General features: G+C 47.9%; 1 protein-coding gene across 5 annotated transcripts; it reads right to left on the reverse strand.

Annotated features, from left to right (window-relative positions):
• Window positions 1-402: 402 nt before the first annotated feature.
• NONO (non-POU domain containing octamer binding) lies at window positions 403-13,994 on the reverse strand. Of its 5 annotated transcripts, none has more exons than XM_081896796.1 (11): window positions 13,654-13,994; window positions 9,735-9,869; window positions 8,008-8,201; window positions 5,051-5,352; window positions 4,131-4,226; window positions 3,509-3,705; window positions 3,332-3,416; window positions 3,031-3,130; window positions 2,820-2,862; window positions 2,481-2,590; window positions 403-1,331 (listed from the first exon to the last, which is right to left on the reverse strand). In XM_081896796.1, exons 2-11 carry the CDS (start codon window positions 9,859-9,861, stop codon window positions 1,194-1,196), a joined length of 1,392 nt encoding a protein of 463 aa, XP_081752922.1. In that variant the 5' UTR covers window positions 9,862-9,869; window positions 13,654-13,994; the 3' UTR covers window positions 403-1,193. The 5 variants fall into 5 exon arrangements, with proteins under 5 accessions (XP_081752922.1, XP_081752919.1, XP_081752918.1 ...); XM_081896793.1 differs by having other exon boundaries at window positions 8,008-8,228; window positions 13,658-13,992; XM_081896792.1 differs by having other exon boundaries at window positions 8,008-8,228; window positions 13,654-13,992.
• Window positions 13,995-27,147: the final 13,153 nt, after the last annotated feature.

Genomic DNA, 27,147 nt, shown 5'->3' on the forward strand with positions numbered 1-27,147 from the left:
CCTGTAGCAATATGTGCATTAACAATCCAGAGTAAGAGATATGGGGCAGATGCCAACAGGAAACTACCCTCCTCCCCTAGTAAATCTCCTTTTTTGGTGTGTGTGTGTGTGTGTGTTTGTTTCTGTTCTTGTTACCACCTTGTTAGGATTTCTTTTTCGGTCACATACTATGGAACCAAGCTACTTTGTGGGCTATACACAAGACATATCAGCTTCACTGCTAGAGGAAGAGAACATTGGGGGGTAGAGTGGTGGTATCTTCAAACACAGAGTGTCTCAGGACTTCTCAGAAAAAGTAGAGATCTGGCTGCCACTTCTAAGAGATGCAGAAGGTTCTCCCTCTAGTGACCAAAACCCAGAAATACACAAGCCCAAGAAACAGAAGAGATGTCACACAAGATGAAAAAGGCTTAAAATCCCTTTTAATAATGCATTCCTGTAACAATCTTCAGACAAACTCAACCTGTTAGTGGACGATTACAACTCAGGTTCACATAAAGAAAGTCTCATACTTCTACACAAGACAGGCAAAGTTAGGGTTATACGAACAGTTGCTTCAAATTGAGTCTTCAACAGGAAACTTTAATTTGTCCAATAGATTGTACTTTTCTACCAGTAAAAAAAATGTTTTGTTTTTTTAAATGGTACAACACATTGAATAAGTCATCTCCATACCACCACCACCACTAACCTGGCCCTCCTGGCTGCACCAGCGAGCTACAATAAAGGAAAAAATGGTCCAGAGGAGAAAAGTGAAAAGCTACAAGTTTATTCTTTAAAAAAACTAGTCCCCCGTCCCCCACATGATAAGCCGTTTGAAGCTACAGACATTTACAGACTCACAGGCCCTGCTCTACTGCTCTGGAAAAATATATCCAGAGAGCTGCATGAAGGCAGAACAGGCCTCCAATGGCAGCTGAGTTAGCTGGGGGCTGAACCTGTGTTGTGGTGCTTGGGAATGGGAGAGACATCAAGGTCCTAACCTGGCCTCTCGCACTACACAGCTAGTGAAGCTTCCTGGGATCCATTTTCACATTGCATTTTGCAGGAATGCACCTTGTGGCATCAACTAAACCCTTTACAAATCTGGCTGGGTGCCCTTTTGCCATGGCCAGACCCCGGGTGCCCAAGGGAAGCCCCTAAGGGTTGTCCCGATGGAATGGGCAGGAGACTGGACACGCCTCCCTCCCCATTTAGTATCGGCGACGCTTGTTCGGGCCAAAGTCCCCCCCAGGAGCTCCTCTGTTGAATCCTGGTGTGTTTCCTCCCATGGTTCCAAGTCCTTCCATTGCAGCGCCCTGGCCAAAGCGATCAGCGGGTGGCGGTGGAGTCTGAAGGAAAGTGAGGAGGGAAAAGAAGCTTGGGTTAGAAACATCCCTCAAGACTGACTGCAACTGTACAGACCCCATGCAACCTCCACTTAGTATGCTCTTCCCTCCTCCATCAATAGCCATTATGGAGGAACCGCCAGGGCCCAAGAGGGCTTAGGAAGAACACATTAAACTGTGCACCAAAGCAACAGCACCTGAGTTCTCTCTGACTTCCAATCCCTTTTCATTTTCTGTCATGTCTTTTTTGGCAAAGATTGGAATAAAAATGCTTTTCAGTATCCAAAACAGAGCACAGAGCAGCACAAGGAGACAGGATAGTTGGGTACAACTAGAGGCATGCAAGGGTACCAATGCCACCAACATGGCACTGCCTGTTTGAGTCATCCAAAGGCACTGGCATAATGGCAATGTACAGGCAAGGCATGAAAAAGTGCAAGTGCCTGCACTGTGCTTCAGCCTCCACAGCTGCTCTAAACACAGGAAGCCACCCCACTCTGCACTCAATGCAGCTTTATTTATTTAAAAAAAGTGTAGGCTGCCATTATGAGTAAACCTCGCTCAGGAAGTTTCCCTCATTTAAAAGCATACTACTTCAGCAGCAATACAACTTCTCCAGGACACCCACACTAGTAGCTGATGCAAACTACTGTGCTGGATCACTTAAGCGCACACCTACTTGGGTCTTCTGTCTTGCTCTTAAACAAGCATGCCCAGAAGGCGGGTACCTCATCAGCTACCCTGCCTGACACTGTCTTTGCAATGTGTTTGAGACATGAAGACTTGATTAGTTTCTCCAACCCACCACAGCCAAGACAACAGGGAATTTACTGCTTAGTAGCCTTGTGGTGTTTAGGGAGCCACCCAAACAGGCCAGGTCTTGTGGCACAGGGAAACTAATGCTAGGAATCCACCCCAGTGAGGTTCATCCACGCAACAAATGCACAGCTGCCAAGTTAGGAAAAGGGGGAACACACGGCTTAGCTTCTTTGCTTCAGCCCTCTGCCAAACCATTAGTTGAATCATGTAGCTAGCTGATTCAAATCAACTTACAGAGAGAGAAGCTGCTCATGCAGATTCTTGCCTAGATCAAGGGTTTTGCAACCCACCCTCTCAGCCAAATCCTGCCTAATTGCACTTGGTTGACCTTACCATTCCCATGGCTCCATCAGGAATCATTGGCCCAGGACCAGCTGCAGGTGGTGGCCCTGCCGGAACACTGGTGGCTCCCATCGTCCCTCGGTTGTTCATGCCTATCGCACCTGAGGAAAAGCAAGGAGGCCTCTTGGTTTGTATACCCCTGAGGGTTAAGTGGCCACTGAAAGCTCAGCTCCCTTCCTGCACATATTCCTGCTGGTGAATAGCACCTGTGGCCCACCCAGAGCTCAGCTACCTGCTGACTTAGAAACCTGCAGCCACCACATAGAACAGCTGACGAAGCAAACCCAACCCAAAACATTAACAGGAGAGGAAAAACCACTTGCAGCTTACCTCCCATACCCATCTGTCCCATTCGCATATCTGGAGGCTCCCTCTGAAACAGAAAGACAAGCTTGCTTCAGACAACATCCTGACACCTCCTTCTGGCAGGGCACATAAAAGAAGCTTCTCTGTGCTATTGCCCAGACCAGAAGGGGTTAGAAACTGTATGAACTGTAGAAGCTGACCCTCACCACCCCACCAGGTGAAGCAAGTCCCCTACCGCATCAGGGAAGGCCCCCTTAAATCCTTCTTGCCGCCTCATCATCTCTTCCTGCTGCCTCCTCATCTCTTCCTCACGGCGCCTGCGTTCCTCCTCTTGCCTGCAAGGAAGGCTCCCATATAGTCACACCAATTGTGTGATATCAAACAATTCAGACTTGCTTATGCACAAGCTACAGATGCTCTCAGACACTTCTTGGCAACAGCCTTGCCCCTACACAGTCCTACCAATTACCAGCACATCTCAAGTAAATTCACAGACAAGTAAATTCACAGACAGGTGTGACTAATTCCCTGCTCACCTGAGTTCCAGTTGTTTACGCTTCTGCACCTCCTGGTTGTGCAGCTCCTCCATTCTCCTGAGTTCTTCCTGGCGCCTCATTAAGTCTGGAAAAAACATCCACAGGGGTGACAGGTCAGGGTGCCTGCACTACCTGCTCCCAGCAAACTGCAAAGGCCATCGCCATTCTGCTTCTCACCTTGCCTCATGAGCATGACCTGATGCTCATGACGAGCTGCCTCCATTTCCATCTCCAGCTTCTCCCGTGCTTCTTTGATGTTGCGATCCACTTGCTCTTGCTGCTGCTTTTCCATCTCAATCAGGGCCTTCCAACGCATAGCATACTCATACTCAAAGGAACCGGGCTGTGCAAAACGGGGAGGTTGCTCACGCTCCCTGCAACAGCAAGGTGGAAAAAATCCAGTCACTTAGGAGAAGGCAACTTGAGCTAGTGAGAGTCACAGGACTGGGGTCAAGGCAGAAAGTAAAGTTTACAGGCAAGCAGCTTGCATCATGAATGTTTCTGAGAACGGGAATCAAGCTAAGTTTGCTTTATGCATCCTACCACTATGCTTAGCAAAAGCCAAAAAAAAAAAAAAAAAAACAAACAAACAAACAAAAAAAAACACCAAGGTGAAAAAACACTTGCATGCTACTTTATGTTACATTTTTATGTTTCTTGAAGCCACTTTATAGAAATTGGCGTGAAAACAGCAATAAATCCATTTAATAACAATGGTATTTCCCAGGAAAATGTAACTGTCCTCAGATGAGCTTCCCCTAAGAAGGCACCACTTCTCCTCCTTCCACGGGGTACTTACTTGTGATATTGTTGGTTTTTGATGACAAGTTTTTCTGGCAGTCCCTCTTCATCATCATACTGATCCATGGGCTCCACAGTCACAGGTCGAGGGAAGCTGTCAATGAAAATTGTATCCACCTAAATAAATGCCAACCAACCTCTTTAAAGGCAAAAATCCAAGAGGTAGCAGCAGCCTTTGCTTAGAGTACAGGCTTAGGCATGATCAGGGCCTTCCTTAGCATAGTTACCAACACTCTTTCCCTGAAGCTGAATGCTGCTGCCTCCTGGGACCAATAAGGACTCCCAGGTGAAAAACAATGTTCAGAGATAAGAAGCACTAAAGCAGCATAAGAGAGACCTGAGATTCTGCTGTGGCCAGCAATCCATAATACCTTTGATCCAGCCTTGCAAATAATGTTTGACTGGGCAAACCACCATGTGTCCTGTGGTGCTCAAAAAGCATCTCTTATAAAGGTATGAGCACCAAATGTAGAGCCCACAATTTTCTGGTAGTAGTTCTTGTTCTACCAGCCCTGTTCAACATAAGCGATGACTGGTGATGAGTAAAACTGCAATACTGTATTTCTTCATTTAGCTCTGCAGACACAGATAGAGAACATCACTTAAGATTCAGGCCCACTGAATAAATGCACTCTTTCTTGCCCTCTACTGGTAAGGCGTTTCCGTGTGCTGCGCTGGTGCTGGCTCGCCAGAGCAGCTTCGTCACACTGGCCATGTGACCCAGAAGTGTCTTCGGACAGCGCTGGCCCCCGGCCTCTTAAGTGAGATGGGTGCACAACCCTAGAGTCGGACACGACAGGCCCGTACGGGCAGGGGTACCTTTACCTTTACTGGTAAGACACACACACACACACCGCCCTAAGTCAAAAGACCTGGTTTCTTTTATTGTACTTACAATAGTAAACTAGAATAACTTACGTGGTTAGCAAGAAGGAACCCTCACTACATCTGTCCAGGGCTTTTCTAGCAGCCGGCTTTCCAGAAAATTCTACAATGCCTTTCCCAGAAGGTCTGCCTCTGTCATCCACAATGACCACAGCCCTCTCCACTTGGCCAAACATTGAGAAGGCCTCTTCCAGAAGCTCATTGGACACAAACTGTGGCAGGTTCCTGACAGTCAGTGAGGCACTGTGGCATGCAAAGCGCACGCGCAACTGCTTCCCACGCAGGGGCATGTTGTCCAGCTCCACTTTCGCAATCTCAGCCAGAGTTCGAGTTTCCTGGAGACAAAAACACACATGCACCACCCATTAAAGCCCACACCAGAATTATTTCAAGTGGGTAAATAATCCACCAGCTCACTGCTACTGGACCAAGCACCTCCCTGAAGAGACAAAGGAGTAGGCACTGCCTAACAAAGCACATATTACGGGAAAAACAATTTTATTCCTAAAGAGAGTGGAATGGAGAGTGTAGGGAGCCCAGCAAAGAGAACACTTTGGCATTACAAATAGCCAGGACTTGAGAGAAGAGATGAAAATCAGGGAACCGATGAATGCATGACTCTCATGGGAGAGTAGATCCAAACACACTTGAGAAAAGGGAGCCCAAGATTTTCCAACTGGAACTTTTCATGTGTGACATTTAGGGCACACACTTGTAAGCTACTCTTAAAAATACAGCATACCTAGCGCCTCAACACTGGAGTAACAACAATTAGCAGAACAGAGTGGGAAAGTACTATGTGGCATAGGATCTGGGATACAAAATAAATTCTTTATACATCAGACTTTGGGAGGGATCCAAAATGAAGAAAAGGAAAATGAAGAAAAGGAACAAAGAAAAGGAAAGAAAACCAGATATAAAATTCACTATATTCACAATCCATTATTAGTTGTTGTTGTTGTACTTGTTACTATGGAGAGTAGTAACAGGCTGTTTTTTTAAAAAAAATCTGCTTTGTTTACAAATAACTAGATGTTGCCATTAAGGTCTTACATAATCTCACGTGTAGATGAAGTTACTAAGAATTTCAAACGGCAGCATATTTCACAGGAGATTAAATCCACAGGCCTTCTAATATACAGTACCTTTTTTCTGAGTTATTTTTAAAAAATTACTATGGACCAGATTTGATAATAAATCTTTATCCAACTCCTCTAAATATTTTCTTTTCCTTACAATAACCATCCTGACAGCCAGCAATATACATACATACATACATACATAGAGAGATAAAATCAATTATTTATCCAAACAGTCTTCATTTGGCCCATCCCATATCCCCATGAAAGCTAATGAGGTACCAATTCACCACCTCTCCAACAGCTGTCACTGAATGATATTCCCACCATGCATGCCTTTATTTTTTTTCAGCAGAAGTACTTTGGAGAGAAATTGGGGCTTATATATGATAAGATCACTAGTGTACAATGCCACCTTAAAAATATCTTGAGAGTAGATTGTTGAATCCTTGCCAAAATTGATTTTATAGGCCTCTTGTTCCATATTCTTTCCCATTTTATAGGCTCAACATCATAATGCGAATCCTTTTTCTGACATTTTATAAACCTGTTAAATGGACCCCTGACCATTAGGTCCAGTTGTGGCAGACTCTGGGGTTGCGGCGCTCATCTCGCTTTATAGGCCGAGGGAGCCGGCGTACAGCTTCTGGGTCATGTGGCCAGCATGACTAAGCCACTTCTGGCGAACCAGAGCAGCGCACAGAAACGCAGTTTATCTTCCCGCTGGAGCGGTACCTATTTATCTACTTGCACTTTGACGTGCTTTCGAACTGCTAGGTTGGCAGGAGCAGGGACCGAGCAACGGGAGCTCACCCCGTCGCGGGGATTTGAACCGCCGACCTTCCGATCAGCAAGTCCTAGGCTCTGTGGTTTAACCCACAGTGCCACCCGCGTCCCATAAACCTGTTAGATCATGTCTAATTTTATTAATATTTTATAAATGTGGATGATATGTCATTTTGCATTAAATTTATGTGCAAAATCTGGTGTTTAAACGTTATTAAACAGCAAGTTAAAAGAAAGAACTAATTCAGTTTACTATAGAGAACATACCTGCCCAAGTTCAAACCAGGAGTGAATATTTAATGTTTACACAGTTGTACTGTTCATTCTTTATTTTAATGCTTCTAAATTATAAGGTTTTGATTAAAAAAATTACTGTAACAAGTACTTAAGACTAGGCCTTCTTCCTTCACTGAATTAGCCATTTTATTTTTTTACTTTTGTATTTTTTAAACAACTGATTTAGAAAATACAGAATATAAACCAGCTCATCATTGCCCTCTCATCTTGATATATTCCTTTGACACATGATTATGTATGATTGAAGATCAAGAGTTTGCACATCTCCTCTTCCTCAGTTCTAGAAATACCAGTCTAGAAGCACAGACTGAGAACATTAACAGGTCAGCTCTGCCAGCATTGTAAGTTCAAAAGCCTATGGACAGCAGCCACCAAGAAAGTTCTCAAGAGCTTCTTCATCTCTTTATGTACACAGCTGGAAGCTCCATGTGCGAAACTCATCTAAAACTGAGCAGCTAGGGATTCTGGAGCTACTGGGGAATCAACTAGCATAATCCATTAAGGTTGCATGCCATAATGATCACTTCCCTAGGGAAGACGTTCTGCTTTCTGCCAGTAAAATCCAGGCCCCCCTGTAAGCAACTGGTTTTCTCACAATCCTCATAAAATTCCAGGGGGATTCCAGAGGCATTAAGGATTATTCTGCAAGTCCTAACTCAGAAACATCACGCGAGAGTCTGCTTCCACAAAAGAAAGTGCCACATGCAGCATTCACAGTGCACACACTATGAAACCATGCTCTGGCCATTCAAGCCCACGTGGCTAGCACTAAAAGCAGCACTACTTTCGCCAAGCCATAGGAATCCTTAGCACACTATAGCCACTCACCAGCCTGATAAAGCCAAAGCCTTTGTCCTTATGAATGAAGACTTCTCCAGCCTTCCCATATTTTTCAAACAGCTTCCTCATCTCTTCTTCTGTGATATCAGGGGGCAGGTTCCCCACAAACAGGCGACTTCTCTGTGTGAAGGTCTTTTCGCCAGGTTTTCGGAAATTCTTCATGTCAATTGTCAGGCCTTCATCTGAGGGGAATAAGGTACAGAATCGCTCTACAAAATTGGGGGAACAAACGCTGAGTGTTAACACATTGAAGAGCACAAAGGTCAGAACATTCACCAAGTCTCCCAACACACATCCAGTCTTAACTATTTTAGCAGCAACTGCAGGTCAACACAAGTCGGAGGCCCTGGGAGTTGAAGAGTCAGCCCCATAGCAGCCTTTGCCCTGCGCAGATGAAAGATATAGCCCATTGACTGGAAATGCAAAGCCAACTGCATGACAGCCAGAGCACTGCAAATGCTGGAAGGATAGGTCCAAAACAAAGATTTTTTAGCAGCACTTACATGACAGTGCTGGTAGGAAGCTTTCCAGCACACAGCAGCAGATGGGAGAGTGTGGCTCCAAATACAGCCTGCAAATTTACAATCTGGAGGAAGCAACTCAAGATACAGTCAAATAGCAATGCCAGTTAGAACACATTACCCATTGTCTTAAAAGACTGATCAGAATCAAAGCACAACACCAGTCTTTCTGGGTGTTTGAAGGAGGCCACATATTGCTGTGATAGAAAAAGGACTAGAGCATTAAGAGGTGAGAAAGTGCTCAGTAGCCAGAGGAACTGCAGCAAATGAAGAAGCGAGCATCCAAGTCCAGTTGTAGAAAGAAAGCCATAATGTTCATTAAGTGCAGAAAGAAGCAAACCATCTTAGAAAGCAATCCAATCAGCCACAGAAGCATAAGCTAAGCCATGTCTCCATCCACCATTTAGCTATACCTATAATCTACAAAGTCCTGAACTCCTAGCAATTTAAAAATAATCATGCATTCTTAGGCCACTAGCAACCAAATCATTAAGTTATGCCAGCTTAGTCTACAAGTCACATTAAGGATTTGAAGTATAAGCAATCCTCATGTGCTGAAGGGATTTGCTGTTAATGCTAATATTGGGAAAGGGGGCGATACACCCTTTAAGAGTCAATCCAACAGTAACCTCTGGTGACCTAAGGCAGACATGTTAAGTACTTATCTAAAGTCGCAAGAAATCACACCAGATCTGGTTGAAAAATTCCCACCTCATATATGCTTTCTGTGTCACTGAGCTTGTTCTCACCAGCCTAAGACTTTCAAACCAAGCTGTGATTCAATCATGCAACTGACCAACAGTAGCTTTGAAAACAGTAGCTTCTGCAAGTACACAATGAACAGAATATTTTTGGAGCACACAGTGGTGACCAGGTCCAAAGGAAGACTAATACCTTGCACTATCTATAGGAGATCTAACCATATGACTATGACATCTCCAAAGATACCAAAATGACTGGTATGGGTTTGTTCCACTGGCCACTCACAATAAGTTTGTGTGTAATTCCCTGGAGCTAGAGGGCCACTTCACACTTAGTAAACAAGTAAAGGTGAAATAAAGTGCAATCACAAGTCTCCCATGTGGAAGAGAATTGGAACAGGTGCTGTGTTTTTCAAACTATGTCCCAAATGAAGTGCTGCAAGAAAGGACACCACCTCCAGTGTGGATGTTACCCAAGGAAGCCGCCACTCACTTTGGTTGTTGGCCTGCTGTCCATTAGCTGGGGGAGGTTGTTGTTGCTGCTGTTGCTGTTGGTGCTGATGCTGCTTCCTCGGAGTGTGGTTTTGCTTCTCCATAGCGAAGCCCTTGTTGCCCTGCATCTTCAAACCTGGGAGGGGGGAAAGAATTAAATATAAGTACAATGAACCCACAACTACAGTGTCAGAGGACACATTTTTCTTCCCACAAGATCAGGGGTTCAAATACCAGCACCTTCTGTTACAAATGATCTTTCCTGATGGAGTTGGAGGTTGGGGACTGTGTGTCTGGTACTTTGGAGAGCTGCAACAAATCCAACCCAGTGGGTGGCAGCTTTGTTAGCTCACAAATGGAAGAAGCCTCAAAGCTCAGGGGCAGAATATGTGCTTTGCTTGCAGAGGGGTCCACTTTTACTCCTTGGCTTCACCAGCTGAAAACTACTCTCAAGTCATAGGGCTAGAAAGAGACTATGGGAAGTCACTAATAAATAGTATTAATAATAAATTATTAATACCCCGCCGATCTGGCTGGGTTCCTCCAGCCACTTTGGGTGACTCCCAACAGAATATTAAAAACACGGTAAAACATCAAACATTAAAAACTTCCCTAAACGGGACTGCCTCAGGTATCTTCTAAAAGTCTGATAGTTGTTTATTTCCATGATATCTGATGGGAGGGCGTTCCACAGGGCAGGTGCCACTACCGAGAAGGCCCTCTGCCTGGTTCTCTGTAATCTCACTTCTCGCAGTGAGGGAACCACCAGAAGGCCATCGGAGCTGGACCTCAGTGTCCGGGCTGACCAATGGGGCTGGAGATGCTCGTTCTGGTATACTGGGCTGAGGCCGTTTAAGGCTTTAAAGGTCAGCACCAACACTTGGAATTGTGCTCAGAAACATACTGGGAGCAAATGTAGGTCTTTCACGACCAGTGTTATATGGTCTTGGCAGCCACTCCCAGTCACCAGTCTAGCTGCCGCATTCTGGATTAGTTGTAGTTTCCGGGTCACCTACAAAGGCAGCCCCACATAGAGTGCATTACAGTAGTCCAAGCAGGGGATAACCAGAGCATGCACCACTCTGGTGAGACAGTCTGCGGGCAGGTAGGGTCCCAGCCTGCATACCAGATGGAGCTGGTAGTCAGCTGCCCTGGACACAGAATTGAACTGTGCCCCCACAGACAGCTGTGAGTCCAAAATGCAATGCACCTGGTCCTTCAGAGGTACAGTTACCCCATTCCGGACCCCATCCCCCCAAAACAGTACTTCTGTCTTGTCAGGATTCAACCTCAATCTGTTAGCTGCCATCCATGCTCCAACTGCCTCCAGACTCACACAGGACATTCACTACCTTCACTGGTTCTGATTTAAAAGAGAGGTAGAGCTGGGTATCATCCGCATACTGATGAACACCCAGCCCAAACCCCCTGATGATCCCTTCCAGTGGCTTCATATAGATATTAAAAAGCATGGGGGAGAGGACGGAACCCTGAAGCACCCCACAAGTGAGAGCCCACTCATCCCCCAACACCACTTTCTGGACACAGCCCAGGAGGTAGGAGCGGAGCCACTGTATAATAGTGCCCCCAGCTCCTCTAGACGGTTCAGAAGCATGCCATGGTTGATGGTATCAAAGGCCACTGAGAGATCCAGAAGAACTAGGAAACAGCTCATCGACCAGCATGACCAAAGCAGCTTCAGTCACATGATGAGGCCTGAATCCTGACTGGAAGGGATCCAAATGATCCGCATCCTCCAGGTGTGCCTGGAGTTGTTCAGCAACCACCCGCTCAATCACCTTGCCCTAGAATGGAAGATTTGAGACTGGGTGATATTTGACCATATTGGCTAGGACCAAAGATGGTTTTATAAGAAGCGGTTTAATAACTGCCTCTTTCAGCGGGTCTGGGAAGGCTCTCTCACAGAGGGAAAAATTCACCACCCCAAAGAGCCCATTGCCCAGCCCTTCCCGGCTCACTTTTATGAGCCAGGATGGGCAAGGATCAAGGAGATAGGTGGTCAGTTTCACTCATCCAAGCAGCCTGTCCACATCCTTGGAGGTAACAGATTGGAGTTGATCCCATGCAACTTGACTAGACAGGAGTCCAGCACTCTCCCGCCCCAGCCCTGCTTCCACAGTGGAATCTACCTCTTTCTGAATCTGAGCGACTTTATCTGCAAAAAACTTTGCATAATCATTGCATGAGATCTTGGGGACCTTTACCAGGCCCCAATGGCAAAGGTGGTTCCATTAGACTGTGAACCACCTGAGTCTCCTGCTGCTGTTTTCTGCAGATGCAATACAGGCGGTGCAGAAGGTCCTCTTCACCGATGCTATCGCCACTTGGTAGGCTCAATGCTGATCTCTAACCCGTGTTCGGTCTGATTCAGAATGAGTTTTCCGCTACCAGCACTCTAGCCGCCTCAGCAATTATTTCATCGCCCTCAGCTCTGGAGAAAACCACGAGGTTGTCTGGGCTCCATGCAATTGGAAAGAGGGAGCTTCACAGTCAATAGCCCTGGTTAACTCTGCATTCCAGTGGGCCACCAGGGAATCAGCTGAAAGGCCATCAACATGGGATAAAATATCCCCTATCACTCTCTGGAAACCATTTGGATCCATTAAGTGGCAGGGGCGGACTGTCCGAATTGGTCCCATCCAGCACCGAGCCAAGCAGGCCAACAGCTGCAGTCCAGAGAGCAGAAAACAGCAGCTTGGGTTGACTGGCCATATCTCAAGCAGGTGCAAAGTCACCTGTGTGGCACACAAAAAGAGCCCTGCTGGACCAGCATCCTATCTCTTTGCAGTGGAGAACGTGATACCTCTGGGAAGCTCACAGGACAACAACCCTCTCCCACTATTGTTCCCCAGCAACTGGCATCCAATAGGCATACTGCCTCTGGTCCTGGAAATCATACACAGCTCATTATTGCTAACAACCAATGCCACATATCTCCTCCTTTGCGAGTTTTCCCATTCCTCATCTGAAGCACCTACCTCAACAACCATCATAACATCTTAATGCCAGCCAAGTTCAGAGTTTCACTATACAGATATGTGAAGATATCTTTCCTTTTGCGTGTGCTGAATCGTTTCACTGGATGCTGCCAGGCCAGGCAACTTTTGCCAAAGCGATTCCCCTGCAGGTGGTTTCGAGCTACAACCACCCTCAGGTGTACTGACTCGCCTCCACGGGAGCAGCTGCCCGGAAACACCGGGGGGGGGCTCCAGGCTGACAAAGGCAGCGCTAGCAACACGAAGGAGCCAACAAACAAAAAGCCCTGCTCGGTCAGGCATCCCCCAGAAAGCCCCTGGACCTGGCCCAGGTCCCCTACTCCCCACACCGCCGCGCGCAAACAGCAACCCTCCAGCAAACTGGCTCCTTCATAAACACGCGGCCTCCGATTCCGGGAGGCGATGCCAATACTCCGCGGAAGCCTCAGGACGGGTCGCTGAACAAAGCCCCAAAATACATAATGAAAACAAGAAGCAGGCAAAGCAATAGCCCTCCCCCTTCAATACACACACACTCCGCCCCACCTTACTAGTGTACTACTACCGCCGAAAGCTTTCCCGCCGGCCCCATCCGCCCCGAGAACCCAGAAAAGGCAGCGGACAGCCTGGCCCCACCACGGATCTCGCCCTCTCCTTCTCGCCGCAGCTTCCGCGGTCCAAAACCGGAGGCTGCGTCCCTTCGCCGCGCACGAGACTTCGCCGACGGACCTCCGTTTCTCGGAACCGGTCCCTCGGGTACTTGCCCGGCAATCGGGAGAGGGAGGAGGAGGAGGCAGCGCCGACTTCTTCCAAACCCCTGAAGAGAGAGAGGTGGACGGGGCGAGAAGAGGGACAAGGGGTCTTTTGGGGCTCCCGGACCAGGCGTGAGGGGGAGGTAGGCCGCGCATGCGCTCGTTCACTCACTCACTCGGTCGCTTGCTCGCTCCTGCCTTGCCCGCGGCTGCTTCTTCCTTCACCTCAGGCGGCGGCGAAGAGGCCCAGCGGCGCTACAGAAGCCCCGGCCTAGATTTGCCCGCCTTGCCGGCAGGTGCCTTTCTCCTCCTCCGCCCCCGCCTCGTCCCTCAGCCGGACCCCGGCTCGCAAATGCCGCGCTTGCTTGCTCGCCGGCCGGCCAGCCAGGCAGCCTCGGCCTCCTCACCTCAGGAAAAGCCGCTGAGAGGAACGAGGGAGGAGGAAGAGGAGGGGGGTCCGCCAAAAAGAAGCGGGGGGAGGGGAAAAGGCGCGCGCGGCCGGAAACCGTTCACCCGTGCTTGCTGCGCTCGCCCCGCCTTCCGCCGCCGAACTGATTGGCCGACGGGGCTCTGGCGGGCTTGCGCTGAGTGGCCGCTGGTCACGCCGGACGGAGGCGTTCGCCTGGGCGGGGGCGGGCCCTCGCGCGTCCTATTGGCTGCGCTCATCGCCCCCCGCAGCCCGCGCAAACGGCAGCCAATGGCGGGCTGAGAGGCGTTTTAGGTTCCCCCCTCTGTGCCTCTTTCCCACAGCAAGGTTTGGGTGAGAGGCGAGAAAGGGACAAAGGGGGCAGGAAAAGGGGAGGCGGTGGGTGGCTGGAAATGAGGAGCGAGCGTCGTGACGGCGCCGCGGGGCCTTGCGCAGGCGCGGTAGAAAAAGGCGCTGTGCCGCGGATTTGGGTCCGTCTGCAGGGGGCGTTGGAGCGCGCTCTGGCGTTAAAGTCCCTGCCTTTTAAGCATGTTCAAATACGTACTGTGCATAAGCGTGGGCGGGTGGAACTCTTGTCCACATGATGCCCAGGAGCAGCTGCAAAAATGTGCTGGGTTTGGCAATAGATTTGTGCGCACCGATCCTGTGCATTATTTTTGTCCACTTAAGAGGGAGGTAAGTGCGGTTTAAAAACTCAAAAATGCATAAAACAGTAGCAAGCAAAACAGTACCTCCGTCCAATAATGGGTTTGGGAAGGTGGTTTACAGCCCAATATTCATTGCATCTATATCCCACTTTTCCCTCCAAGGATATCATGGTGGCTCACACCACTCTCAATTAATCCCAACAGCAACCCTGTGAGGTAGGTTAGACTTGAGTGGCCCAAGGTCATACCCAATGAGCTTTATGTTCAAGCGGGAATTCAGACCCGGTCTCCCAGGTCCTGGTCCGTCACTCTAACCACTACACCGCCCTGTCTCCCCTAGAATATAACAATGTATGCCTATACTTACCGTCATATATAATACAAAAATTGGAACAGCTGCATAAATACAGTTATAATAAAAAGGAATGCATAATTCAGTATGGACAGATGGATTCAGCTAACCTGGTGCGCCAGCAGAGAGCAGTTCAAGGGCTCCTGCATGACACGTTTTCCCACCTTAAAGTAATTATGCGTAAAATGCAGCAAGTGTTTCCTTGGAAGTAAGGCATGTGTTCAGCCTGGCCTATTTCCAAGTTATTATGTGGGATTGCTATTGTACACTAGGGCATGTTTTTCACAAATCTCAAAATACATTGTAGTAGGAAAGTTACTACAAAGTACGGTATAAACAGAAACAAAGACATAGTAGAAACAAAAGCAAAAGTGACTGTACAGTAATAGTTCTGTTGGGTAGAGCATGATGCTGATAACACCAAGGATGCAGATTCAGTCCCCCTACGGAACAGCTGCATATTCCTGCATTTTTAGGGGGTAGGACTAAATGATCCTCAGGACCCCTTCCAACTCGCTATTTTATGAGTCTATGATTCTTTGCTTTGATAGACAGCCTATATGTGAAAAGGGGAGTCTGCTTACCTAGACATTATTGAGAAAATGCCAAGAATGTTTGTGCTGGGAAAACTCGACCTTGTACTTCTGCCTGACAAATCTTCAGCTCTGATAATGTAGGCTGGCTTTTCCTTTGATAATGTGAGTTACTTTCTACACATGTGTACAGCTATGGTGAGGGAACATCTGTGTAATTTTTAGGCCTGTGAATCCCACTTTTGTGGGTTCCCCAGTGGCTGTTGTTGTTGAGACCAAATAAAGCAGTCTCAAACATCACAACTGATGTGGCTGATTGAAGAAAACCCAACCTGGGAAAAAGCCTAATTGAATACAGTGGGCTTACTTCTGCGTAGACACCTAGAGGCTTGCATAATAAATTAATATGCACATCTACTGATGTGATGAGGTGAGAAATGCAGATAATGACTTTTCAGGAGGGAGGAAGAGGAGACAAGCTGCACTGGATTGTGAGTCTGCTGGTGGGAAGTGTGGGAAAAATCCATGACAGCACATTTTTAGTGGACTTTTATGTTTTTACTCTAGCACTATGCAATAATACAAGCTTCTAGGTTAAGCTCAACTCTTCAGCAGGCCCAAGGGGAAAATAACATTTTGTGTATGTATACAATAATACTGTACTGCAATCCTGTGCATAGTTATTTGGAATTTGGCTTATTGATCTGCCTTATTTCCAGGGATCTGTTCCTAGGGGCATGCTGCACAACTCACTAAGGATTTCAGTATTTTAGTGGCTTCAGAATATGGGATACCTTCCAATCCTCTCCCCATTACACTAGAAAATACACTGAATTGTTACAAGCTAAAAATGGGAGTAAGAGCATCTGTAGCCATCATTTTTACAAGTACTTAAGATTGTGCTGTTGTCTCATTCTGCTTGATAAGCTTTAGTGTAATATTAATCTTGTGTATGCTCCCCCCCAAAAAAATGCCTATAAAAGGTATGTATGAATTCATTCATTCATTTCCCTATTTGTTGTAAGATGCTTTCCATTGCCTTGGATAAGATAAACTCACCAACAAATAATAATAATAATAATAATAATAATAATAATAATAATAATAATAATAATAATAATAGGTTGCTGGGGCTCACTCTCTTCTCAACTTCGTGACAGCCAGCACTTCTGAAGGAAAAGGGACAGGCATAATTTGAACCCAAGGCCACCAGTGCTAGGTGGAAGTAACCAGCCAGTTGGATTCCAGCAGGGCTTTGCAGGACGTGGCCTTACCTTTCCACCCCGGTTTGCAAAGAATAGCCAGACCCCTCCAGGGAATCATGAGTCATTCATTATGTTAAATATGCCCATGGATAGCGTATTTGCCTCGATCATTGTACCAGTGCAATAGTCCCACCAGCACTGGCACCACCAGCACTCCTGAAGCCTGATGACCAAATGCAGTGCTCAGAGCAACTGCAGTGCTCTGTCCTGGCCCCCATTGGAAGATGCAATACCTGGGCTCCCAACATTTTTATTGCCAAAGGCTTGGATGCATAGGTCAGTGGGATACACGAGCAGCCAGGAGACAAGCATTCAGATGGACAGGTGCAGCACAGGCTAAGCACATAGTGAGGTGTCAAGAAGCCCCCAGCACTTGACATTTCCCCAAAGTCCCTTTCTGAAGATCACAGTTGTTTACGTGGTGGTTGTTCTGAGCCACAGGACCGGGAAAGCAAGCTGGCACCCCTTTCAGCAGATCTGTTTTCACCAGAGCAGCCTCTGTATCCTTGGTGATGGAGGCTGGCTCCACAAGGCCAGCTCACTGTCTGCTTTGTCCCCAGGCACCTTCCTGGAGGGGGAAGGCTCTTAGCCAGTCATGTACATTTGCTGTAACCCAGTGTTTGGGGTGTCCAGTAGCACCGAGGTGGGCTACTCCCATGACTGTCCACTTGGCCCCTCCCCTAGACGTGGATCAGTGTCTTCCAGCCTGCTTGGAGAATTTGCAGCGACCACTTGTTATACACATTAGCAACTTAACATACATATGAAATTCCCCTTAACATACATATGTAATTATGCTTCCTTTCCCCACAGATGTGCAAACACAAAGAATTGTTCAATAAATCTGTATACCAAGTATGTGAGTTGTGTATGTGTGTGCATGTGACAGAGTGATGGAGATTGATAATATTTATACAATCAACTCAGTATTCAAAACCTGGCCATCCTTTTAGTTACCAAATATCATTCCATCCTATTTTCCTATACAAATTAATTATAGGTTAGTACCAATCAATAGCATCACATATAATCAAGCAGATTACAATGATAACATATATATAACTTGATCCCTGGGATCCAGTCCCTCCCAGTTCCATTCTCATCCCAGTCCTCCCACTCTGGCCAGTCCTACCAAGAGGTCTCCACAGGATTCATGACATCACCCCCTTGTCCAGGTGTCCCCTGCAAGCCTCCCTCTCTCTGCAGGGCACAAGCCTGGGTAGTGTGTCTGGAGGTCCTGGGCTGCCCAGATGACAAGACCCCCCTTTCGCCCTTGATTATGAGGTCCAAAGAAAAGCGGAGCGAGATGTTTGACACCAGCTGGGCTGCAGGAGGTGCCAGAAAGAGGCCTACAAGGCGCCATCCAATTCACCTTAGGGACTCCAGATTTCTGTAGCTTTGCTCCTTGGCCTTTTCTTCTCCTGAATATATCCCACAAGACAGTGGAGGTTTAGGGTCAGAGTTTTTCTTCTCCAAGATCTTCTACCTTCCCAGGTGGTTGAGCCCCATCTACCCCTCACTTCCCTCTATGTGAAGAAACTGCCTTCTTAACCACTGGGCCTGCTATTGGACTTGTCCGTTCACTCAGCTGAAGCCTGTCTTCGCTTGCAGGGTTAGTCCCTAGCTCACCAAGGGCTTGAGACCCATTGGCTCCCCTCACCTGCTTTAGCCAGCAATCAAAGCTATTCCAAGGGTGTGGCCACTGTTGCATGCTGACAACTTATCAGAGCCCCAGAGCTGAGTGCGGGGGGGGGGGGGGGCGGACTAAAGGTGGACAAACTACTCTGGAAGCAGTACGATGTGTCCCCCACCAGAGATACTGCCCCTGCCCTAACACTCCATACACCCCACACAACTCCTAAGACTTGAGCTTCTCTGGATAGCAGCCATAAAATGAAAAGTTGTCTGCACATCGTCTGGCAGCTGCCATAAATTGTATTGTCTTTGGGCCCATAGCCCTTCCAATGAATTATTTTTATTGTTAAGATTTATTAATTTTACCTGCTCATCACCCCAAGGCTGGTTACAACAGTTGAAACACAATGCTATGTTTAACACAACTTAAAATCACAAGAATAAATTGGCTGGCTAGTTGGCATCTGTCTATCTCAGGAGACAGTGTAAGAGTGCCCCATTGGGATGGAAGTCCAACTGTTGCCCAGCCCCAAGAGGTACCTTTCAAAGGTGCCTGATGTGAACTGAGGTCCGTTGTCCGAGACGAGGACATCAGGACACCCATGAGTTGCAAACAGGCTCCGCAGCACCCGGATGAGGGCTTCGGGAGTGGTGGAGGGCATCAGGGCCACCTCCAGCCATTTGGAATAGGCGTCCACCACTACCATAAAGGTCCGGCCATGAAAGGGTCCGGCAAGATCGATGTGCACCCTCGACCAGGGTGCCTTGAGCATCTCCCAGGTGTTACCCTTAGCTGCCGGCAGTGCAGGTCTCGACTCTTGGCATGCTTGACAGGAGGCAACCCATGAAGTGATGGCATCATCCATGTTAGGCCACCAGATGTAACACCGAGCCAATGCCTTCATTTTGACAATCCCCGGGTGGCCGATATGCAGAGTCTCGAGGATGCGTTGGCGGAGTCTTTGGGGAACCAGGACTCGGTCTCCCCACAGTAGGCAGCCGCGAGGAACCAAGAGCTCATGCTGTCTGGTTGCAAACGGCTGGAACTCTGGTGCGAAAGACCCTTCCGGCCACCCCCTCCACACCCAGTTGAGTACACGTTTAATGGTGCAGTCCTGGGCAGATGCGGAGGCGACATCGGCGGCTGATACTGGTGCTGCTGGGAGGAAGGCCGCCATTTCCTGTTGATCCCAGGACCACGGTACCTTCGTGCTGAGGAGGCGGTGTAGAGGCTTGGCTAGCGTTGCGCCTTGAATTCCTCATTGTCATCTACGATAACCGGCGGCAATTCACCCAGATGGAGAGCGGCTGCACGTGGCAATAGTGAATGACAGAAGGCAGGGAGCACTTCACATGGGCAGAGGAAGCGGGAGCTCATATGCCACCAGATTGACTTCAGCCTCCACTGGGAAAGGTTTGACCCTGCATGCATCTAATTTGCAGCAGGGTGGGGGACAAGTGCTCAAAGTGCCCCATGTTCCTCAAGTGCAAAGTGCCCTGAGGCTCAGCCCCTCTCCCAAATTCTGGGTCCCTACTCATGAGACAGTGTGCAGGAGAGGAAGAAGTGAAGCAAACTGAGGGTAGATCATCTTCAGTTTTATTTTCTGCTGCTGTGCAGTTGCCCAAGAGTTACATCCTGTGCTCTTTCAGAACAGGGTAGGTGGGGCTGGCAGGTGAGTCTGGGTCTGATTTCTGAGGATTGGACCCTCCCCACTGACTTCCATTGTGTGCTTTGATCTACAGCATCCTTGTTTGCTGGTGGAATTTACACCAGGTGACCAAGCTGAACAGGCATAGGAGACAGTTTCCTAACTCCCAGCCACTCTGGGCGGCTTCTAACACACATAAAAACGTTGGCCAAACTGCGGCAGGCAGTGGAAGACAGGAGTGCCTGGCGTGCTCTGGTCCAGGGGGTCACGAAGAGTCAGACATGACTAAATGACTAAACAACGACAACAACAAATGTCAAACATTAATGATAACAGCCTGATCCAATATAAAAAACTCACAATGTATTTAAAATACAGTAAACAACTTATATCAAATTAATCAATATTCAATAATACATCTAATAGTAAACAGTAAAATTAAATAGCTGCAAATAATACTTAAACAGTTTACACTTACCAATTGCAATAAAGAATTATTAAACTATAATCAATAAAAATAACGGTAAGTCATAAACCAGGAAACATACAAAATCATGTAAAAATATCAGACTGAGAAGCAAGGGGATGTACTTTTCATATCATATGCCCTTGGGGTGTGTGGGGGGGGTCAGTATGTTTCACAGCTATTTGCAAACTGCCCCCCTGCAGAAAATGGGCCTCCTGCCTGCCCCTGTACTGCTGCCAGCCCTGCCACCACAATTGACTCGCCCACAGGTACATCTACACTGCTGCCACAAAACCCCACACTTACACTAAGTAGAAATACTGCATGCAACACTAATGTCTCACAAAAGAAATGAAACTGATCTGTAGAAAACACAACTTGTAAAAAAGAGACAATGCATGTATTTTTGTAAATGACGAAATCTTTAATAATTTTTTTTTAAAAAAATCTGCCACCTGAGGCAAGTTGCGTAACCTTCCCCCCGCAAAAGTGCTGGCCTTGCTTAAGACCCACCATACTCGGCTCACTCAGCTTGGCACCATCTAATTTGGGATGGAGAAGTCACATTGACGTATCTCTTTGGCTGAGAGGTGACATGGGACTTAACCTGGCCAAATCTGTCTGAGCTGGGAATCTGCCACATCCCAACTCACTCATCCCGGTGGATAGAGGGTTAGGATTGCACCCTTAGGCCCCAGATGCCTGAGAGACTGCCTCTTTTGCTACAGACCCTCTCAGCTGTTAATATTGGCACAGGGGGCCCTAGGGTAGTTCTGTTGCAGGACATTCTCTGCGGCAGCCCCAAAGTTGCGGAACTCCTTCCCCACAGAGGTGTGTCTGGAACTGGCACTGCAGTTTTAATTGTATGCTGAAGACGTACTGTTTTTCCTTGGCCTTTCGCGCTTGAGATATATTTTGCAGGAGGCACCCTGTTCTTGCGATGGTGATTTGTTTTAAATTAGTGGGATTTCCCCCCATGTTGCATTTTAAATTGTTGTGACCTGCCCTGGGACCTTATGGTGGCAGCTAGTAATGAATCAAATTAATAAAATTTGATTTATTAGGATAAACTTCCTGACAGCAAGAGCTGTTTGGCAGTGGAACAGACTCTCATGAGAGGTGATGGACTCTCCTTCTTTGGAGTTTTTAAAGCAGAGGTTGAATGGCCTTGGATGCTTTAGCTGAAATTCCTGCAATGCTGGGGGTTGGACTAGATGACCCTTGGGTCCCTTCCAACTCTTAAGATTCTATGATTCTAATAATATACTCACCATCATCTTTGTATGTGTGCAACGAAAGGTAGCAACCGACCTACTATCAAAATAACCGCTTCACTTATCCGAATCGGTTCCTAAGGCAAGATTGTCCTGTGTGTTGTTGTTGTTGTTGTTTAGTCATTTAGTCGTGTCTGACTCTTCGTGACCCCATGGACCAGAGCACGCCAGGCACTCCTGTCTTCCACTGTCTCCTGCAGTTTGGTCAAACTCATGTTTGTAGCTTCGAGAACACTATCCAACAATCTCGCCCTCTGTTGTCCCCTTCTCCTTGTGCCCTCCATCTTTCCCAACATCAAGGTCTTTTCCGGGGAGTCTTCTCTTCTCATGAGGTGGCCAAAGTATTGGACCCTCAGCTTCAGGATCTGTCCTTCCAGTGAGCACTCAGCGCTGATTTCCTTAAGGGTGGATAGGGTTTGATCTTCTTGCAGTCTATGGGACTCTCAAGAGTCTCCTCCAGCACCATAATCCAAAAGCATAAATTTTTTGGCAATCAGCCTTCTTTATGGTCCAGCTCTCACTTCCATACATCACTACTGGGAAAACCATAGCTTTTACTATATGGACCTTTGTTGGCAAGGTGATGTCTCTGCTTTTTAAGATGCTGTCTAGGTTTGTCATTGCTTTTCTCCCAAGAAGCAGGCGTCTTTTAATTTCGTGACTGCTGTCATCATCTGCAGTGATCATGGAGCCCAAGAAAGTAAAATCTCTCACTGCCTCCATTTCTTCTCCTTCTATTTGCCAGGAGGTGATGGGCCCAGTGGTCATGATCTTCGTTTTTTTTGATGTTGAGCTTCAGACCATATTTTGAACTCTCCTCTTTCACCCTCAATAAAAGGTTCTTTATTTCCTCCTCACTTTCTACCATCAAGGTTGTGTCATCTGCATATCTGAGGTTGTTGATATTTCTTCCGGCAATCTTAATTCCGGCTAGGGATTCATCCAGCCCAGCCTTTCGCATGATGAATTCTGCATATAAGTTAAATAAGCAGGGAGACAATATACAGCCTTGTCGTACTCCTTTCCCAATTTTGAACCAATCAGTTGTTCCATATCCAGATTGTCCTTTCTGGGTACCAAATCAGGTTCAGCAATGGCAGTTGCTTTGAGTGGGAGAGCCCAGAAGGGGTGCCCTCCTCTTGGCTCCCTTGCTTCAGCCCAGGATACATGTGTGCCAGTCTGACATGTGTTTCCCTCCCTCAGTAGCCAAAAATGCCATCCCTTTTCCAAAGGGCCCCAGACTAAATTCCTGCCCAGGAAATGGAACATTTTGCCTTCTGCTGACTTGCAGACTCTGCTGGGACCTAATTTATTGCACCTTTTCCCCCATGGAGATCAAGGTGATGTGCATGGTTCACCCCTCATTTACACCGCACAACAAACCTGTGGTCAGGCTGAAAGGCAGTGACTGGCTGGCCTAAGGTCACCCAGTCAGCTTCATGGCTGAGTTGGGATTTGAACCCTGATCTCCCAGGTCCTAGTCTAACACTCTAACCTTGTGGTTCTCAAACTTCTTTTCACTGGCAGGACAGTGGGAAGAGGATCCTGGTGAGGGGTGTAACCGTGACTGGGACCCACTGGGGCAAACTGGGGATGGGAATAGAGAAGTTGGGGTCATGGGAAGTACACACAGGGTGAAGGAGATGGGGGTCATTGTGCAGGGACCAGAAGATCAGGACCCTTCATCATAGCCAGAGAGGCCCCTGTCTCCACAACCAAAGCGGGCTCTGAGACACAGGGAGCAGTGGGAGGTTATGCTCCTGGAGGCTGAGGCGGGCAAGAGCCCATAGCCCAGGTGGGCTTTCCTCAGCTATAGTAGGCTCAGAACAGGTGAGGGTCACCTACCTCATCCAGCCCAGGTGCTGCAATCAACATGCAAGGTATAAAAGGGAAGTGGAGCTGAGGTTCTGGGTCTGCTCCGCTGCTGATGTTAATGGACCTTGGCTTGGATGCTCCAGGACCTCTACAGCGCTGTGCTTTGGGTTTGACTCTGGATTGCGTTTCCTGACTGCTGGACTTTGGACTTCGCTTACGTGGATTGACCCTCAGACTGTGTTTCCTGACTGTTAAACTTTGGACTTTACACACTGTTCATGCCAGCGGGACTTGCTGCCAGGTAGGCTGAGGGTACAGGACATTTGGTCAGACCACACCTGGAATACTGTGTCAAGCTCTAGGCACCACAATTTAAGGATGTTGACAAGCTGGAATGTGTGCAGAAGAGGGCAACCAAGATGATTGTGGGTCTGGAAACCAATCCTTATGAGGAACAGTTGAGGGAGCTGGGCATGTTTAGCCTGGAAAAGAGACAGCAGATAGGATAGCCATCTTCAAATATCTAAAAGAATGTCACATGGAAGATGGAGCCAACTTATTTTCTCCTGTTCCATAGAGTATGACCCGAACCAATGGCTTCAAGTTACAAGAACAATTCTGACTAAACACCAGGAAAAAATTTTTTGACAATAAGAACTGTTTGACAGTGGAACGTTCTTCCCTAGGAGGTGGAGGACTCTTCTCCCTTAGAGGTTTTTAAGCATACGTTGGTCATGGATGCTTGAGCTGAGATTCCTGCATTGCAGGGGGCTGGACTGGATGACGTTTGGAGTCCCTTCCAACCCAAAAATTCTGTGCTTCTCCTGCCACACCAGTGTGGCGCCCCACAGCTCTATCCACTACACCACACTGGCTCTCAAATAGGATACAGATTAAAACTAAGTCAGTCTAATGCAGGGGTCAGCAAACTTTTCCAGCAGGGGGCCAGTCCATTGTCCCTCAGACCTGGGGGACTATATTTTGAAAAAAATAATGAACAAATTCCCATGCCCCACAAATAACCCAGAAATGCATTTTAAATAAAAGCACACATTCTACTCATGTAAAAACACACTATATGCGGGCCGGATTGAGAAGGCAATTGGGCCGGATTTGGCCCCCGGGCCTTAGTTTGCCTTCTTGTTGTTTAGTCGTTTAGTTGTGTCTGACTCTTCGTGACCCCCATGGACCAGAGCACGCCAGGCACTCCTGTCTTCCACTGCCTCCCGCAGTTTGGTCAAACTCATGCTGGTAGCTTCGAGAACACTGTCCAACCATCTCATTCTCTGTCGTCCCCTTCTCCTTGCGCCCCCCATCTTTCCCAACATCAGGGTCTTTTCCAGGGAGTCTTCTCTTCTCATGAGGTGGCCAAAGTATTGTAGCCTCAGCTTCAGGATCTGTCCTTCCAGTGAGCACTCAGGGCTGATTTCCTTAAGAATGGATAGATCTGATCTTCTTGCAGTCCATGGGCCTCTCAAGAGTCTCCTCCAGCACCATTAGTTTGCCTACCCATGATCTAATGAACTTTCCCAGCCTGCTCTGGAAATTTTGGGGATTGAACCTGGGACCTTCTGCATGCAAAGCACATGCTCTACTGCCCAGCTATGGCTCTACTCGCACCCACTTCCTGCTTCACAACCTTGTGATGCTGGGGAATCTCTTATTGGACCCAAAGGCTGCATTCTTTTCTGGGCAGCCTTCCAAGGGCCACATGCCAGTGGCAGGCAGGGTCAGAGATAAACATGAGTGGAGCCATGAGTTATTGTTATTTTCTTCTGAACAGGATGGTTTTTTGTTCACCCAACTCTCTGGTCTTTTGTTATGACAAGCCAAAAGCATTATTAGCATCAATGACACACTCCAGTCAGGCCAAAACATGCAGGGTGCGAAGCAGGGGCCATAGAGGAGTGTGGCCTCGGAAGAGGTCCAAGGGTCATAGAGCGAGGCCTGAATAGCCACATTTGGCCCCTGGACCTCCTCACTCCTGGCCTCCTTTATCCTATTTAACTGATCCCATCCTTGTAAATGATGCTCCTACTTTCCCAGCCTGCCCCATCTCACTCACCCACCCTCTAGGCATCACACAACAGTACAGGTGGTCTGTTTGGGAACATCCAGGGAGATATTGCTGCTTGCAGGTGCAGCTTCCAAAATGCGGCACCATCAAGGGCCACACATAGTAAAATGCCCCTCCGTGGGTCTCTTCCATACATTGGGCCTTCATTCCCATTGTTGTCAGGAATGTTATTACAACACCATGACAAGCAATTGCTATTCTACTTTTTCCACTGGTTTTCCCCTCACTTTACTTACTGCAAAAAGCTAAGGAGTTTGAAAATGGTTATTCAAGCAGGTTTGTTGCGCTGAAGTGTCTGATCCATTTCAACTGTGTGATGTGACTTTCCACGTATGCCACTGAACCCCAAGTGAAAAACAGAATCATTCTGGAAGTGCCTGGGGTGGGGTGGGGGTTGGCCACTACAGTGCCAGGACTCTGTTTAATGCAGGTATGCTAAATTTTCTCCAGGCCTCTTGAGAACCCCCTCTCCCCTCCCCCGGCAACCGTTTTAGCAGAGCCGTGGGCTTGCCAGAGCTCTAACAAGGCCTCACTGCAATTCAAAAGGCAGTTTGCATAGCTCTGGAATGTTGCCGCCAAGAATCCACAGTGCCATTTTTCCATGTTTGTTGCAGCATTTCCCCACATCTGTGCATCTGCGCATGCTGCAACCAGGAGCCTGCTCCCTTTCCAGTGTGCGTTGGAGTGGAGGCTGGCGGTTGAAAACAAACCTCTCCGGAGAAAGCAGCAGCAGGAAATGCACGCCTGGAGGCCATCGCAACAGGAGGCAGGAGAGGCCCCAGCAAGGAGAAAACCTGGAAGCAGAGGGGAGGGGTGTTGAGGAATGCATGGGAGGCGGGGGTGGAGGTGGGGGGTAGAGACAGCCATTGTGGAGCTTTCGGTTCTGCGTGCTTGTGGCATTTCTCCTTTCTCCTTCTCCCCGCTGCAGCCCCTTGAGGATAGGTAGCATGCCTCTCTCATGTATCCTGCACCCAGAATTGTGAAAGCTGCAGCAGCGAGCAAGAGGCATACTTCTGGAGGGGTGTGTGTGGAGGTGAAGCTCCTGCTGATGAAAAATGATGTGCACGTGCAAGTGATTTGTGTTGTGTGCACCCTTGGTCTGGCTGCTGCTGCTGTTTAAACAGAGGCAGGATTCTGTTGCAAGCAAGAGTTGGCCCTTAGCCATGTGGTCCTTCCTACACCAGGAAAAGGAGTCTTCCCAGCTCTGCAGAGACACCTTGAACCCTCTGGCGTGCCACGTTCGAAACAATTCTGTCCTCCACAGCGTCATAACATCCTCTGGAGCAGCTGCCAAGTCCTTTCGGCAGCCAAATCCCATCTGGCTTGTGTGCATGAGATAGCTTGGAAATGGGTGTAGCCAACTTGGAGAGCAGGACTCCCACTCATTACCTTAGACTGTTCCTGTTAACGGGTGCGTGAATGCCAGTCAGTCTGCCCAAAGAGTCATACAGGGATGTCCAGCAGGGCCCCTGCAGGGTGCTCTCTTAAGGTACCTGATTCTCATGAGAACGGAACAGAGCAGCAGG

Source organism: Podarcis melisellensis, assembly GCF_964234715.1.
Source record: "Podarcis melisellensis genome assembly, chromosome: Z".
In the NCBI taxonomy this organism is placed as follows: domain Eukaryota; kingdom Metazoa; phylum Chordata; class Lepidosauria; order Squamata; family Lacertidae; genus Podarcis; species Podarcis melisellensis.